We start from the raw sequence: 16675 nt of genomic DNA, 5'->3' as shown, positions 1-16675 counted from the left end.
AGGGAAAGTGTGGAGCTCTTCTCTGCTAGGAGGTAGCTTGTGGTCACTTGGTGAAAGAAAGCTTTACTCTACAGTGTGTTGTTGGGGTCAGAAACCCCCAGGTCAGATGCCCCCTCCTGGTCAGCAGCCAGCCCCCTTGGTCAGCTCCTCAGAGTGGATGTAGCACTTGGTAAACAAAATATGGCCACAGTCAGGTTTGGACAACCCAAGATGGGGAAAAAGGTTTGTCAAGTTGTGCTGTTTTTGATTCTGTTTAGTTTCACCATGTGTTCTGTGTTGAGGCTGAGTACAGACTCCTTCTTGGAGCCAGATCATTTCACAGACTGACACATGGTGTTTTTTCAAGAAAACTTGGTACTCAATTCTTGATCGATTGATTTTGTGATTTTGATGATTCTTTTAAGTGATTTATGGAAATGTCATTAAAATCAGCTTGACATGTTTAGAGAGGAGTAATGAGTTTCTGATGACTTTCAGATTTCTTCAAGCCATTAAGTCAGGACTTATAACATTAAAGGTTTTTTGAAGACCTTTGATTTTTAGCTAGATTGTGGTCTTGTACGGTTATTAATTTTCTTCTTTCTGGACCCATTAAAATGCAATTATATGGGACAAAGACAGATGCATTTTTTTATGGTATAAGGGGCTTTATTTTTCTGGAAAAGAAACAAAAAAAACCCCCAGAAATAAGTCACATATGTTATCCAATAGTAGTCACCTGTTATCCTATTGCCATGTTGACTGAATTGGAGTCAAAACGCAATCATTTTCTGCTAGAATATTTCACTTATCAAGGAAGGGCGTTTGATCTTAAGTCGACCACTACCTGTCAGGTTAAAAGCTTAGGTTCATGAGAGGACGAAATTAGATCTAGGGAGCCATTTTCTTCTGAAACTAAGTTTAGTGTATGTCGTGTTGAAGTCTTGAAAGGTTGCATGTTCATGGGGGGATTTGTAAAGGGAACTATTGCCTGAATTACTATCCTGAAGAATCTAATGGAAATCCAAAACCACCAACAATTGATTCCCCTCCCCACGAAAATCTCCCTCAGTCATGTCCTTTCTGCTCCCTCCCCACACTTCCTTACTCTCTACCCACCCCTCCTTGCTCCCTCCTGACCCCTCCCTGCTTCCTCCCCACACCTCCCTGCTTCCTCCCCACACCTCCCTTCTCTCTACCCACCCCTCCCTGCTCCCTCCCCACACCTCCCTACTCTCTACCCACTTTTCACTGCTCCCTCCCCACACCTCCCTTCTCTCTACCCACTCCTCACTGCTCCCTCCCCACACCTCCCTTCTCTCTACCCATCCCTCACTGCTCCCCCCGACTCCTACCCACCCCTCCCTGCTCCTCCCGACTCCTACCCACCCCTCATTGCTCCTCCCGACTCCTACCCACCCCTCCCTGCTCCTCCCGACTCCTACCCACCCCTCATTGCTCCTCCTGACTCCTACCCACCCCTCCCTGCTCCTCCCAACTCTTACCCACCCCTCCCTGCTCCTCCCAACTCCTACCCACCTCTCCTCAAACAATGCAGGTACTTAGTGTCTTTCCCTGGTGAGTTGACAAACTGGTAATGTTTTTCTGGAGAAAGTCTGATTAGAGTCCAAAGAGGAAGGGAAGCAGCCACATTGTGGACGAGCAGCCTGGGAATTAACACGGCTTAACGTTAACGAGGGGGCACTCTGTGGGTGACACAAAGCTTTCATTTCAAGAAGTTCTTAAGAGCTCAGGTCTTATTGGATAATTTCATTTCTACATTTCATCAGTTGAGATAATGGAGGGTAACCATTTGCTCGGACAGTAGAATGTGCCGGGTGATTGGATGATCTTAGTCCAGGGGACATGGGAGAAACTTTGTAATTATCCTGATTACTTCACAGAGACCTACTGACCTCATGGCCTGTCCTCCTTAACAGAGATCACATCAGAGTTTGACGAATGTTGGGTTGTTTTTAAAACAGAAATTAGATTTAAACATGAAAAGAAGAGAACCCATGCATAGAATGTTCTATTGCAATATTGTGATTCATGTGATCGTGAATGGTGATGATGTTGACACTGTTTGCCTGTTTAATGACGTAATCACGGAAAATGTTCATCGTGATTTGCTGTCAATTACCTCCATATATCACTTTGAATACAAGCATAAATAGTTGTGAGCGATTCTGAGACCAATTGGCTGTCACTGGTTACAGCCACTGTTAATCCTTCTCTTTCATCTCTCATTCCAAAGGTTTTTAGGTTGTTCCGATGTGTGGAAATATTTCAGTTTTATCTGTAGGGAAGTAATGTGTTATGATGTATCAGTGCAGAGAAAGTTCTGTTCATGAAAAGTCAGTTCTTTTGCCATGCTATGGAATATTGTGAAGGTCAATGAGTCTCCATGCACTGATGATCAATGCCGTTTCCTGTGATGAACCCTGTGTCCTTTCTTCCGACCATTGTGTCCTGTGTTCCAAGCACTATGTCCTGTGTTTTCGGTCATGTGTCCTGTGTTCAGGTTATTGTGTCCTGTGCCGCGAGCATGGTGTCCTGTGTTCAGGGCATTGTGGCCTGTGTTTGGGGCACTGTATCCTTAACCCCCTGGATGCCAAGTTTTTTTCAGGCACACATTTTCGTAAGGTTTGAAAAGTGAATGTTGTGCGAGTCGCGTGGTCCTGGTTCTGAGTACGGCTATAAAATTTCTCAGAAATGTAGAATATTTAATTCGAATGCGTTGGTATAAATATAACTGCAACTACCTTGGGGTTTTGAGAAACAGACACTGCTAAATGTTGTCCAAAGCTTTTGTGTGACTTGAAAAACAGTAAATTTTTCCGTTTTTTATCATGCACCAATTATAAAAGCACTCTGCTAGGATTTTTTAAATTTGTCATCTTTATGGAAAGAGTGAGCGAAGAAAATACAGCTTGATATCTGAATGACATAAGTGTATATGAAATGGATGTATGTGCTAATGCATAACGTCATACTCACAAAGTATAAAATGATCTGCAATAAATGTCAGTGAAATAACTGAAAATAATGCCACATTTTAGTTGATGTCATGGCATGTTTTATGCATTTTGTGACGTCGGAAAAAAACGACACTGGTTTGCTGATTAGTATATATCAAGGCTAATTTCCACTCAATGTGTAAAAAGTCTCTGCATCTGTGTCAAAATTCAACACTTTTACGACAAAACATAAAATGAATGGTTTTACCACTAAAATATTGTCCCAAATGTATCATTAATTAGACAGTTTTACTACGTATCTTATTGTGAGTAACACGTGCACCTGTCTGGCACAATATTCATTGAATATTCATTTAGGATGAAAACTTTTCTTCTTATGATTATGAAATTATTTCACTTCATAAATGTGCAATGAAAGGTACAAAGAGATCGCTTTTTCAGTATGGAACTATTAGAATATGGACAAAAGGTTTGTCCAAATTAAGACATGACCTGGTTAATATATTTTTTAACAATTATTGTATAAATATTGTTTGAGTTAGACATTCTGCCATCAAAATATGTTTTAATCGAATTTGAATTGACTTTATTATCGAAAAACAATGATAATGAATCATAGAACGTTTTTAACAAACTCGCACCTTGTCAATCAATTGTCAGAATTGTTTTGTCTGTAAAAACAACACAAAACAATGCAATGAACAAGACAATTCCTTTAAATATGTGTGCCTTTATATTTCATAAATTATACAAATCATTTTCATTAATGTTATCGGTTTTACTTGTAAGGTTGAATTAAATCGCTGTTTATTAACCTCTTCATATGAAAGTGCAATATTTGTCCCAACGTATTGAATATTGTACATCACAGGAACTAAAGCACATGTTGCAGTAATGGCTACGTGTGATCTACTAACACTTGTGTAGAGGCTGTATAGTACAGTTACTGAGTCCATTTCACATGTAGATATTCAAACAATCAAAAGCTTTCAAAGAACAAAAACACATACCCTGTATCCACATATGATATGATGTTGAAAATGGATATATGGAGATACTGAAATCAGTCGCATGAAAATATATCTGAACGATACGCAAAATGTATATCACAATACTGAAAGTGCTGTCGGAATGATATGGTCATTGTGCTTACTCTTGTTCAACCTACCTTCACCTCAAAGAAATTCTGTAGTATGTGCAACAATGTTGACATGTGACATCACTACCGATGACCGATTTCTTTCAAAATGTGGCTTTACTGACAAGGGTACAGAGGATTTTGTGAGGATTCTTTCCTTGATTCAGGGAGCTTTTGTGCATAAATGTGAGATGTAATCAGAATTATTCTGACTATCTGTGTATTGTTATATGTTTTTATTGTTTACATTGTAAATGACAGAAGCCAGAAATGCCGATAAGTACTGTTGTTGTTCTGCGTGATTTTGTGTCAGTCATGGCGTCTCGCTAAACTAAAAGTTTGACAGTTTCTTATGAATGATCGAATGATTGCATTGTATCCATTTTTAATTTGCTATTTCTTGCTAATATACTCTTCCCCTGAATATTCTAAGAGTATTGAACCATTGTAAGCAATGATTACATGGCTGGATTTTGGAAAATTTCCAAAACTGCTGCGTAGTGTTAAATTGGAATTTGCCTTTGTTTACATTTCAAACAAGCGCAGTCTTTCGAACATAGCGTTCGTTTTCATGCTCAGTATCTTTCGTTTCATTTTGTCTGAACAGTTGGCATTGGTGACCAAGATCATTTGTATATGATACTAAGATGTGTGGGGAATTCAATGATGCACTTGTCACAGCTGACTATGAAATATACGTGATGTAATAGGCATCTCAATACCGGCCTTCTCGAAACATGATTTTGTAAACACAACCCAATATGGCGGAAAGCGCACTTCGGTGTTCGTGTAAGTGTAAACATACCAACCGATTCTGGGTTCATCTGATGTTTCAGAATTATCATTGCTGGTTACATGAAAACTTGATATCAGTGATCATAAATAATGCTCTTTTTGAAAATTCAGTGCTCACAGTTATTATCCGATTTCCACATGTCAAAACATACAGCAAATAACGCTCTGAATCGTGATTTTGTATAGTGTGAAAAATGGCAACATTTACGATGAAGCTTATTTTGAAAGGCAAGTTTAAGCACTTAAAATGGTCTGAGATAACATTAGATGGTATCAAGAAACAAGGAATTTTCTACAGAATTCAAACTGTGAAGTATATATATTTGCGTGGTATATTTAAAATTTTATTGGACTTCAAAGAGAGGGTTGAAGAGGAAGGACATATTTGTACCTGTGACATATATGTAACTGTGTTTAGGGCACTGTGTTCTGTGTTTTGGACACTATGTTCTGTGTCCTGTGTTAAGGGCACCAAGTCCTGTGTTTGGGGCATTGTGTCCTGTGTTTGGTGCACTGTGTTTTGAGTCCTGTGTTTGGAGTACTGTGTTCTGCATCCTGTGTTCTGGGATTTGAGTCCTGTGCTTGGGGCATTGAGGCCTGTGTTCAGGGCATTGTGTCCAGTGTTAGGGACATTGTGTCCTGTGTTCAGGGCATTGAGACCTATGTTTGGGGTGCTTAGTCCTGTGTTCGGGGGACTGTGCTCTCTGTCCTGTGCTCGGTGGACTGTGTCCTATGTTTGAGGCATTGTGTCCCATGTTGGGGGCTTTTGCTCCTGGGTTTAGGACACTGTGTCCTATGTTTGAGGCATTGTGTCCTGTGTTGGGGGCATTCGGTCCTGGGTTTGGGGCACTGCTGGTAAAGTGGTTGTTTGCATTTAACACTATTTCAGAATTAAAATATCGACCTTAGGTCAGACGATCAAGTGATTATTATGAATCTCATTCCATGCCATCATTCAGTCTGATTTCTAATCCCTGGGTTTGCCAAAGCCTCTAAGGTTAAGATTTAAATGAGTTTAAAAGATAGTTTCTGAAAAATAATAAATAACAGTAAGGGGTCCTTACATGTACTGTCCACTTATTTATAATTGCCGAGAGATAGAATGACTAAACACCCATGTGTGCAGCATTCACTACAGACTTGGAGCAAGGCTATGAATGACTCTTGGTGTGTCAGTTGGTTTGTTGCTCAGAACAACAATTTCTGATTTGTCAGACTCAGGCAACGGTTGAACATCATTGTTGTGGGCAATCACAGTCAGTCCTGTGGCTGATATATTTTGTTTTATTTATGGAGCAGCAAGAGGGAGGTCCAGGCTAGATTATTCCTTCTCCGCGGACTGAAGTTTTATTGTAAATCAAAGCTGATCAATGAATGCGTACAAGACTTGAAATACTGGCTCTTAAAATACCAGGTCACATTAGGTTGCATGGTAATCAAGGAGGAGAAACTCTCCATAATTTCCTTCTTTAGGAAATGGTTTCTTAAGACTGACAGAATTTGCCTGAAATCTTTATGTAAATAACTCTTCGAGTCCCATGAGTAAAAACTAACTGGCTTTAAATTGATTTGATTCAATGTTGAGATTAACTGACATTCGTGACAGGTTGTGGAGGTGGCCATCTTGGTTCAAAAGTCTTTCTTCAGTGATGCTTCTCAATGATTGCCTCGTGTTTCTTCTAAATGTTGAGAGAAAACAGCGCCCAGTATCGGCATCCTACAGAAATAATGACTCAGTGTTTGTATTGCAATGATGAGGTCGAATCATATTGAGGGAAATGATTTCTAAACAGTTTAGACCCCTTCACAATTATTGCTTCTTAGATATTTGAATTTTGAGATTTATGTTGGAGGATGTTTGTCGTATTATGCTGTTAATATGTGGAGAGAAATTGAGATTTCATTTTTTTTTTTTTTTTTCAGATATTTTAGGTAAAGTGAGAAAAATGTACAATGTATGAGATGTGATTTGTTGAAGGTAATCTGTCAATCATTTGTTGATGGGAAAGAGTGTCTAGGAGACTACCCACACTGTAGTGTTGGACCTGAATGTATGAATGTATAACCGGGACTAATCGGTGAAAACAATAAATGTTGAAATTCGGGCACAGCAATATATGTGTCTTGAGATGACCATCAGAGTGTATTGTGTGACATCACTTACTCCCTGACTCACTCTTACTTACTCATTCACAGATTTACTCACTTGCGTCGTGAAACAACCAAAGATTTATGTCACATTTTTAGTTTCATCACTTTCAATCCACATCCTTGTTTGTGAAGCACACCAATATCATTATGCTCTTGGGGATATTTTCAAAACTATTTTAGCATTCTTTTAAAAAAACTATATTGAACTGTAATAGACCATACCTGTTTCTTAGAGGACGAGTATTTAAAGATTCAGTTGCTGCCAATTGCTTTCTATAGAGCGTTTTTTTTTTTCAAATTTCCCATGTTTACTGTAAGTTGTCTTGTAAAACTGTGGCTAATAGTATGTACTAGGTTTGCATCAGAACATTTGATTAATCTTGAGTTTTTGTGAAACATGGCACTTCATGAGAGCTGGAGTTGGCAAAATTCATTTAAAATTGTTAGTTGTAAAGAAACAGTATCTTGAAAACTTGTTGTCTCCTGATTGGAACCTGAAGCAGTGTGTCAAGCACTGATTCAATGATGGTGGTGGCCTCCTTGCCAGGAGATTGGTATGGTTGGACAACTGATTTTGGCCCAGTAAAGGGCCACAGATGAATGACGAACATTTTGAGATGTTGAAGGTTTTTGTTGTTACACGGGGCAGCAAGAGATGGGAAAAAGAGAAAAACATTACAGTGAAAAAAGTCAGGTATTTGTGATACGAATCAAATAGGACGATGACAGACAGCAAGTAGGTCAAGTATTTCTCAATTTTCATTTACAGATGAACAGTGAAAAAAACATTTTATCAATTTTACTCTTTTTTTCCCTCCAGGACATCAGTTTCTAGTTGTGTGACACAAGCAATGGTGAAAACATGGGCATGTTCCTTCTTAAAGGTGTCTTTATGATGTGACAACCTCTTGTATTTTATGGCAGCAGTTTACGTCTCTACATAGGGCAGCAGTAGACATGTCCTCTGACAGTGTTATACAGATTAATCCTTGAGAACAACCCGGTAGATTTGTCCAGATACACGAGGTTCATGTTATCCCTACTATAATACAGCTATAAGAAAGTAAAATACTTTCTTACTGCTCAACAAAATGCCAGTCAAGCACTGATACAGCTGACCCCCCAGTTAAACTGGCTGCAGTTTAGCGTCAGTCTAGCGTCACACTTCTGTCCTTTCCTGGGGACAGCAGTGATAAATGTGGTGATCATTGACTGACAATAGTTATGACATTCTGTAGTGATGAGTGGTTGTAGGTTGTAGTGATGACAATGTAGTAATGACTGGTTGTAGTGATGTCATCGTGTAGTGATGACTGGTTTTAGTGATGATAATGTGTAGTGATCATTGGTTGTAGTGATGATAATGTGTATTAATGATTGGTTGTAGTGAGGACAATGTGTAGTAATGATTGGTTTTAGTGATGACAATGTAGTAATGATTAGTTTTAGTGATGACAATGTGTAGTGATGATTGTGGTAGTGATGACAATGTGTACCTATAACTGGTTGTAGTGATGATTGGTTGTAGGTTGTAGTGATAACTGATTGCAGTGATGACAATGAGTAGTGATCATTGGTTGCAGTGATGCCAAATGTAGTGATGACTAACTGTAGTGATGTGTGAGTGAGTCAGTCAGTATGGTTTAGTACTGGTTTCTGGCAATATTCCAACAATATCACCCTGGGGGACACTAGAAATGGACTTCACACATTTTACCCATGATGGAAATTGAACCCATGTCTTGAGCACTTTAACCATTAGGCTACCCTCTGCCCCAACAAGTGATGAATGTAGTGAAGACTGTTCACTGGACAACTGATCAGACTAATGCACTTACAATGTGATGGTGATGTATGTCTCAGCTGTAGAAACTGTTCACATCAACATTGTCGTCCTTGTTGCTTCAGAGTCAAGCCATGCGCATTGTGCGTACCATTGGCCAGGCGTTCGAGGTCTGTCACAAGCTCACCATCCAGACCAGCCCCAACACAGAAATACAAGAGACTGACAGTGAGCGGTCATCAGAGGACAACGAAAGAAGAATCACGCTCAAAAGTAGGTCATGAATCACATAAAGTAAATCATCTCAAGGAATTTGTTTTCAGTGATGTAAGAATCAAATATATGAATAAGATGACAGCATGTTGTAGGTAGTCCTGGATAGTCCTGATGTGTTCCTTGATCATAAAAACTCCTTGCATTGAGAAAAGCAACCAGGCATGTCAGTTCTAATAATGTGAATGTCCCCGGAAGTAGAGTGCATGCTCAATGAAACAATGAAACAAAGTGTGTATCCTTGAAGTAAAATAGAGTTAGTTATCACTATACTCATCACATAGTGTGCACAAAATACAGTCATCCCTAGCCATAACACAGGTCTTTGGGTCCACAGATGACCCCTTACGTTATTACACACCCGCGTTGTAGTACCTATTACATAATGTGGATCAAAGGCCACACTGCTATATCGTGTATTGTGCTCAGTCAGAACTATATCTTATCATTGAAGGTGAAATTAACAAACTTTGAAAATGAAAACATATAATATGTAGGGGAAACTTGAATTAAAAAATCACTAGACATGATAATTTAATTGTTCATGTTGTGCTACCTGTTATTCAACTAAACCGGAACTAGCAATCAGCTGTACACAGATGTTTTGGTCCAATGTACCGGTGATCTCAGTCAAAAACGATCCAATAATATTACATCAAAGAATTTCTACTCCATTATCACAATGTTTGATATATTAAGCAGTTATAATATATATTGCTATTGGGTTAGTATACAATGCATGTTTTCTGCAAACATATTTAACATAACAATGAACACAGGCTGTTACCTGTCTAGATACATTTTATGTAGGAGATAGTCTGACAAGTCACCACTGACTTCCCGCGGTACTTGCAATTTTGATTGTAAAAAACAAAATGTTGACCATTTAATTTTAAAAACTTACTTCATTGAGTCAATAACGCGGTTCTCTAAGTTCATGGATTACGAGGCTGTAATCTGTTCATGATTGCTCAGAGTGTGAAGCCATTGGTGCTATCGTGGTTTTCGTGAAAAACGGACCCTCCGGAATGTGGTAAGAGGAACTTGTACGCATAGGAAATGAGGTAATGCCATTCTCTCATGGTGTCTCCCTTCTGTCAACAGCTTTAATGAATAAAAATGTGATTGAATTTGATTAAATAAGATGTGTTTCCTGACACCATCCATTCTCACATGACTGTGTTTACCCACGCTATAGCGAAGTGTGTTGCACACAGGAACATTGTAAGTACTTGACTGATGGCATGTCATGTCTTTAATAAGTTACTATGCTATTTCGCTGTTGGTATTATTATTATTGAGGAAACCGTGCATGTTCTAAGCATCTGAAAAACAATGGATATGTACGATCAACATTGTCAGCTGCCATCAGCACTGAATGTCACTAGTTTAAGTTATTTACCAGAGCGCAACAAAGGATTTGTTGATGAGATATTTTCAATTTCGCGAAGAGGTGTGATCGCAGGTCAACTTTTTTATGGGAGCCACGGATTACCCCGCGGTTTAACCGAATCCGTGGTATCGTGAAGCGCATTATTGTGAGGGATGACTGTATTCCTTGCCCACTTCAGGTGTGCATACTAAAGTTGGAGATGGAATATGATGTGCAAGAATGGAAAGTGGCAGGTTTGAAAAATAGTGAGAATCATTATCCAAACTGATGGGAGATTAGCCAGTATGTCTTTCTCAGCTCTCAGTGGCACCTTCAGTATCATCCCCACAATGTACGTGTGCCTCCCCCAAATTGCCGAGCGTTTCATTGCTGTTAGAAGCGACTCATGGAATTGGGCGATAAGACTTACTGACTTGGTTGACACATGTCACCATATCTCAGTTGTTTATGGTGATGTTCATTACTGGATTGTTTGGTCCAGACTCAATCACTTACACTTCTCCCACCTCACCCCTACCTACAATCTACCATTTGTCCCACCTCACCCCCATCTACAATCACCCATTTCTCCCACCTCACCCCCATCTATAAACACCCAGTTCTCCCACCTCACCCCCATCTATAAACACCCAGTTCTCCCACCTCATCCCCACGTACAATGTACCACTTGTCCCACCTCACCCCCACCTATAATTACCTACTTCTCCAACTTCACCCCACCCCCCCAACCCCCCACCCCCCTACAATCACCCACTTCTCCCACCACACCCCACCTACAATCACTCACCTGTCTTACCTCACCCATACCTATAATTACCTACTTCTCCCACCTCACCCCTACCTGCAGTCTCCCATTTCTCCCACCTCAACCCCACCTACAATCACCCACCTCTCCCACCTCACCCCCTACCTACAATCACCACCTCTCCCACCTCACCCCTACCTACAACCACCCACCTCTCCCACCTCAACCCCTACCTGCCCTTGCCACACTACCTGCCAGGGTCTACCAAGCACCTGTTGGAAGGCAAGCTAGTCCTCAGCTATCAGTTAACACTGGCTAATGACAGTACCTTCCACACAACTGGTTTACTGACTGATAGTGCATTCCACAGAAACATTTGCACAACTGCCTCACATGGCTCACATGCATGCATCAGCTGTCCAAATATCAAATGATTCAGTTTGAGGTGTTTATTGATGGTGCCGATATGGCCTGTAGGTATTTATGACGGGCAATTAACCCATATCAAGAGGCAAATATTCTCATAAACTATGCATTATCTCACTAGGATCAGTGTCTCGTCCATGTGATGTGTCTTTAAGAGTATATGTTTGGAATACAAAACCATATAGAGGGGAAATTTTGATATAAATCAGGACTTCTGTTTGAGAATGGCAACCCTCCAGACACATGGACTCTTTAAGTGAAAACCTAGATAAGCACAACAGTAGGCTGCCAGATTTGTTGCTTTGTTATTACTTGTTATTGCAAGTATCATCAGAGAAAGTATTGGTTGTTATTAATTTACAGAAGCCACCAGTCCAAAAACATCTGACAGTAGCTGGACATGATCAGGGTCGTTTACCCCTGATATCAGATGTGATTATCTGACAAATATATGTCAATTGTTCTCACTCACATAATAATTGTGATGTTAATTTATGCTGAGAGAAGAAGAGTTTCTGATTCCTTACACATGATAGCAGCTCAGGCTTCTAGCAGGAAAATGGTGCTCTCTCTCTCTCTTTCTCTCTCTCTCTCTCTCTCTCTCTCTCTCCCTCTCTCCCTCCCCCCCCCCCCCCCCCCCCCCCACTTGACTAGTTGTGAGATTACTTTCTCTGATATTGGTTTCATCCTTCCTCTACACTATCAGTAGTTCGAGGGGAAGCAGTACATGTAGATGTGTTTCCGTATCTCCCAGTCAGAGCAGAACAGGATTCCTCAACTCAAATCTCTTGAAGATTTAATCTTATGTGGAAATACCAGAATATTCAACACGGTCCATGCACTCATGCTACAATTTAGCTGTTTTTCTCTGAGCAGTGACGAGTGGAATAATATATGCTAAGAGATGTTTTGTCGATATTGTCAGTATAACATTGAAATTGTTACTTTTATGATTTTCAGGTGCAAAGTTTGAAAAACAGCTACAGTCAATGAAACATTTATAATAGTAAAATGAAACAAAACTCATCTCATTTTGTTGTCTGTGGCGACAACAAAACACTGCAGTACAGTATCCTTAAAGAGGCCAGGGACCTGGGTACATTCTTGTCACTTTGTCACAACTGTCGATGACCACTTTTGTCTCTGTGACAAACTGGGGCGGGAGATATGGCAGTGGAGTCCATCCATTTATTGTCTCTTTGATTGTCATTGGCCATAACATTTCTTGAAAAATATTTAAGGTGGTGAGCAGAAGTTTTACAGTCAGAAGTAATTGTCACGATGTGCAATGGATTCCTGTCCAAGCAGTACTTCTGACACAGTAATGGCCGCAGCCTCATCCACTTTGACTAAGTACATGCTGTGTGAAATGGGGCAAGGTTTTCTCAAAAGATATTTGAAGTAAAGAAATCAAATTTTACACATGGATGATTTTCACAATCTAAATGAGTTTGAAAGTGAAGTGTCTTACAGTAATTTTATTTCAGAGTTATAGCCCTTGACCTGTGTTTTTCACTTTGAAATGGGCTTTCTTTCAGTTATATTTTTCCAGAGTTACCAAGGGAGGGAGGCAATATCTTGAAATTTTATGCATAAGTTCTAAGCATAGTCTGAAAAGAGTTGAGTATTCACAGAAACTATTGAAATTAAAGATTGAGTTTAAAAAGTGATGCTATGAATTACTCTGTTGCAGAGAATGTGTTGTGTGATGTGTGATGTGTGTTGTGTGATTTACGGTATTTATATCACATATAATGATTTCTTCTGATGACATAAGGGGTGGCTGTGTAGCCAAGTGGTTCAAGTGTTCACTGTCCATGCTGATGACCAGGGTTCAATTTCCCAAATGGATTCAGTGTGTGATCCCCATTTCTGGTGTCCCCCATTGTGTTGTTGCTGGAATATTGCTAAAAGTGGCGTAAAATATCAATCATTCAATCAATGACAACGTGCCAACGTGGGTATAGTGATGATTGTCTCATGATGACTGGCTACTTCATTCTACTTGTGGATAGAGGCCAGCAGTAATGTGACAACTTGCATTTACGTTTTACTAGATAAGATTACATCCTCCATTGTTCATGACGCTACAGGGGATGTCATGTGACACTTTTCCGGTGGTAGAGAGGAGGACAGTGGTGATGTCTCCGCTTTGAACAGGAAGCGTTAAATTTCCTATTATTTATCAGAAACATGACTTGGGAGATAAGAGAAAAACCTACACTTTTCTCAAATTTACAAAGTATGTGCATTATTTATTTATACATGGGGAACAGTTAATCCATAATTCCTCACAGCTTTTGACTTAAGAGAACAGTTATTTATTGCAAAACACATTCCAGTTTTGTAGACGATCTGTACACACATTGAGGTAAGATTTAGAGCTCATCTACAAGAAAATTTGGTTATTGTGCCATTTTTCAGCATCAATGACCCCTTGATCCTCCTCCCCTGTGAAAGCTGTAGTTGAAGAAGTGCTTCTGCATTGATTTTGTGGTTATATAGAAAGAATCTACAGATTAATTTGACAATACATAAAAACATCAACCATTAATTACAATCTTGACAACATTCCATGTGGTGACTTCTCCGAGAGAGAAACTCTTTTGCTGTGCATATTTGTGGTGGACGCTGGCAAGGAAAACATTCCTTGAGAAGTTTGAGTATTGATTTGAATCCTCCATTTGATTGTTTGAGGGGTAATAGCTCGTGACGGAGTTAATTTGTTTTGACAGCTTGGCGTGAATGATGTTTCCTGTTAAGCTGTTATCAAGTGGACATCTTGTCCCCGTTCTCACTCTCTAGTTGGATGTGTGTCACCGGTGTTAGGTGAAGGCTCCACCTCCAGCATGTGCTCTGAACTGATTGCTCCACCTCCAGCATGTGCTCTGAACTGATTGCTCCACCTCCAGCATGTGCTCCAGGTGGACGCTGAGGTGTTTTGAGAAGCAGGATTCAGTCTGAGAATGGAGGGACTGGTATGCTTGGTATTTGTGAGAATTATTTGATCCTGTCATGGTGAAGTTTTAAGGCAGCATTTGTCTGTGGTCAGTTGGAGTTGACCTTCCTGCAAGTGAAAGTTCGTGGGGCAGAATGTTTCTTATATCTAGTGTGGTATGTTGGACATTTGTTATCTCACCCTGGTCACCAGCTGTACAGTCACTCCATTGACTTAACTGCCTGCATGGATACTTGAAAACTTGAGTCAGTTAATGGAGAGGGTTGCAGTATTAATTAATGAGAATTTACCTGTGTTTATGTGTGAACATTGCAGATTTAATCTTTAAGTGTTGACATGTTTATCTATGAAGGTTGAAGAGTTTATCTGTGATGGTTGAAATTATTATCTGTGTTTCAGACAAAGATGCTCTTGAGGAGAAGGAGTTGAACAAGGACTGTTATGAAGAGCCTGTGAAGGAAGGCAAGGTATCCCCGCCCACCGAACTGGCGCTCAAACAAGCTCAGCTCCTCCAGTCCAGGGGAGGCAACTCTCCAACGGTAGGTGCATGTTAACAGTTGTCATTCAAGTTAGTTAGTGAAGCAGAAAAAAAATATTCTTGATTTGTTTTTACTGCATTTGAAGAGATTGAGCTGAACATGAACCTTTTTTTGTGTCAGTTTTATGAGTCAAACCTTTTTCCCTTGTGTCGAACTGTCTTTTTCCCCAGAGGACCCAAGGTTAACAGAGATATTTGTTTGGTAAAACCACGAACACAACTATCATTTTGTCAACTATTATCATTCAGAAACAGGTTTTCTGTCAGAAATTGAAATTCCCTCTTCTCACAAGTGTAACATATTTGCACGGTAGCAGTGAGAGAATGAGATGACATAAAATACAAAGTAATCGTTATGTTGGAAACATTGAAAAGGGAAAAATAGTATCTTATATCTCCATTTCACTCTCTTTCTTTATTATTAACATTTCTGTGTTTGTGGATCAGGTTGGGGGTACAACCATCACTTCCCCACTCGGGTCTCCGGTGATGCTAGGGGAGTATGCCCCTGAGTCTCAGCTCCCGCTCAGTTCTCACCACCAGATGCAGTTGATACGCCAGCAGTTGGAGCAGCAGCAGCACCAGACGCAGGTTGCTATAGCTCAGGTGCATCTCCTCAAGGACCAGTTGTCAGCAGAGACAGCTGCTAGGATTGAGGCACAGGTACGGTATTCTACTCTCAGGGTATTTGTTGTCACATTAGTTGATGTTGCTCTTTTCAGTCAAGTTGGAAATATTCCCCGCGACTGATGCTTGTTGTCAGTGTGTAAGGTTGGCAAGACTGGTATTATCATACCTGAGGTTAGTGCTCATTTTATCAATCACTGGTTTGCCTATACCAGTGAAGGTCCAGGGTAAAATAGGTCTTCAGCAACACATGCTTGCCACAAAAGGTGACTATGCTTATTGTAAGAGACAATTAATGGGATCGGGTAATCAGGTTCATTGACTTGGTTGACAGATATCATCAACACCCATTTGCTCAGGTTGACTCATGATGTTGATCACTGAATTGTCCCATAAAGACTTGATTATTTACAGACAGCTGCTACATCCTTGGAATATTGGTGAGTGCAGTGTAAAACTAAACTCACTGACTCTGGTTTGTCTGACCATGTTTGTCTATGTAAAACAAACAACAAAATGACATAGAAGACAGAATGTTGGCCAAGTCAAGATGCCTTAGTGCTGTGATCACACATAGAGGCTACAAAACATGACTGAATTGCTTTATAGTACAAAATCTGATTCTCTGTGGATAGGACTTTAGTGTGCAGCAGGGCACTGAGCCACTCGCACTTTTTCACACACACTCACTCACTATCTCACTCACTCTCTCACTCGGTGTTCAAGGCTCGAGCTCACCAGCTGCTGATGCACAACCGGGACCTCCTTGATCATGTGACCCAGCTGGTCTCCCGCATACAGGACCTTGAGGTCAAGGTCAGCGGTGCAACATCGTCAGAGGTACTGCTTCAGACACCCCAACAGGTAAGTACTTGACAGTGTGTGAT

The 16675-nt window shown here is 40.2% G+C and overlaps 1 protein-coding gene across 1 annotated transcript in view; it reads left to right on the top strand.

The window, feature by feature from the left end:
* The window catches only part of LOC137273130 (carboxyl-terminal PDZ ligand of neuronal nitric oxide synthase protein-like), a 206544-nt gene that overhangs the window by 186735 nt on the left and 3134 nt on the right, over window positions 1-16675 (top strand). Inside the window, exons 6-9 of the mRNA XM_067805598.1 lie at window positions 8953-9100; window positions 15023-15162; window positions 15609-15824; window positions 16515-16652. Of these exons, the coding sequence (XP_067661699.1) occupies window positions 8953-9100; window positions 15023-15162; window positions 15609-15824; window positions 16515-16652 (642 nt within the window). The remainder of the gene's footprint in view (window positions 1-8952; window positions 9101-15022; window positions 15163-15608; window positions 15825-16514; window positions 16653-16675) is intronic.

The sequence above is a fragment of the Haliotis asinina genome, chromosome 2 (assembly GCF_037392515.1).
Source record: "Haliotis asinina isolate JCU_RB_2024 chromosome 2, JCU_Hal_asi_v2, whole genome shotgun sequence".
Classification (NCBI taxonomy): domain Eukaryota; kingdom Metazoa; phylum Mollusca; class Gastropoda; order Lepetellida; family Haliotidae; genus Haliotis; species Haliotis asinina.
This window is presented reverse-complemented; position numbering and strand designations above follow the sequence as displayed.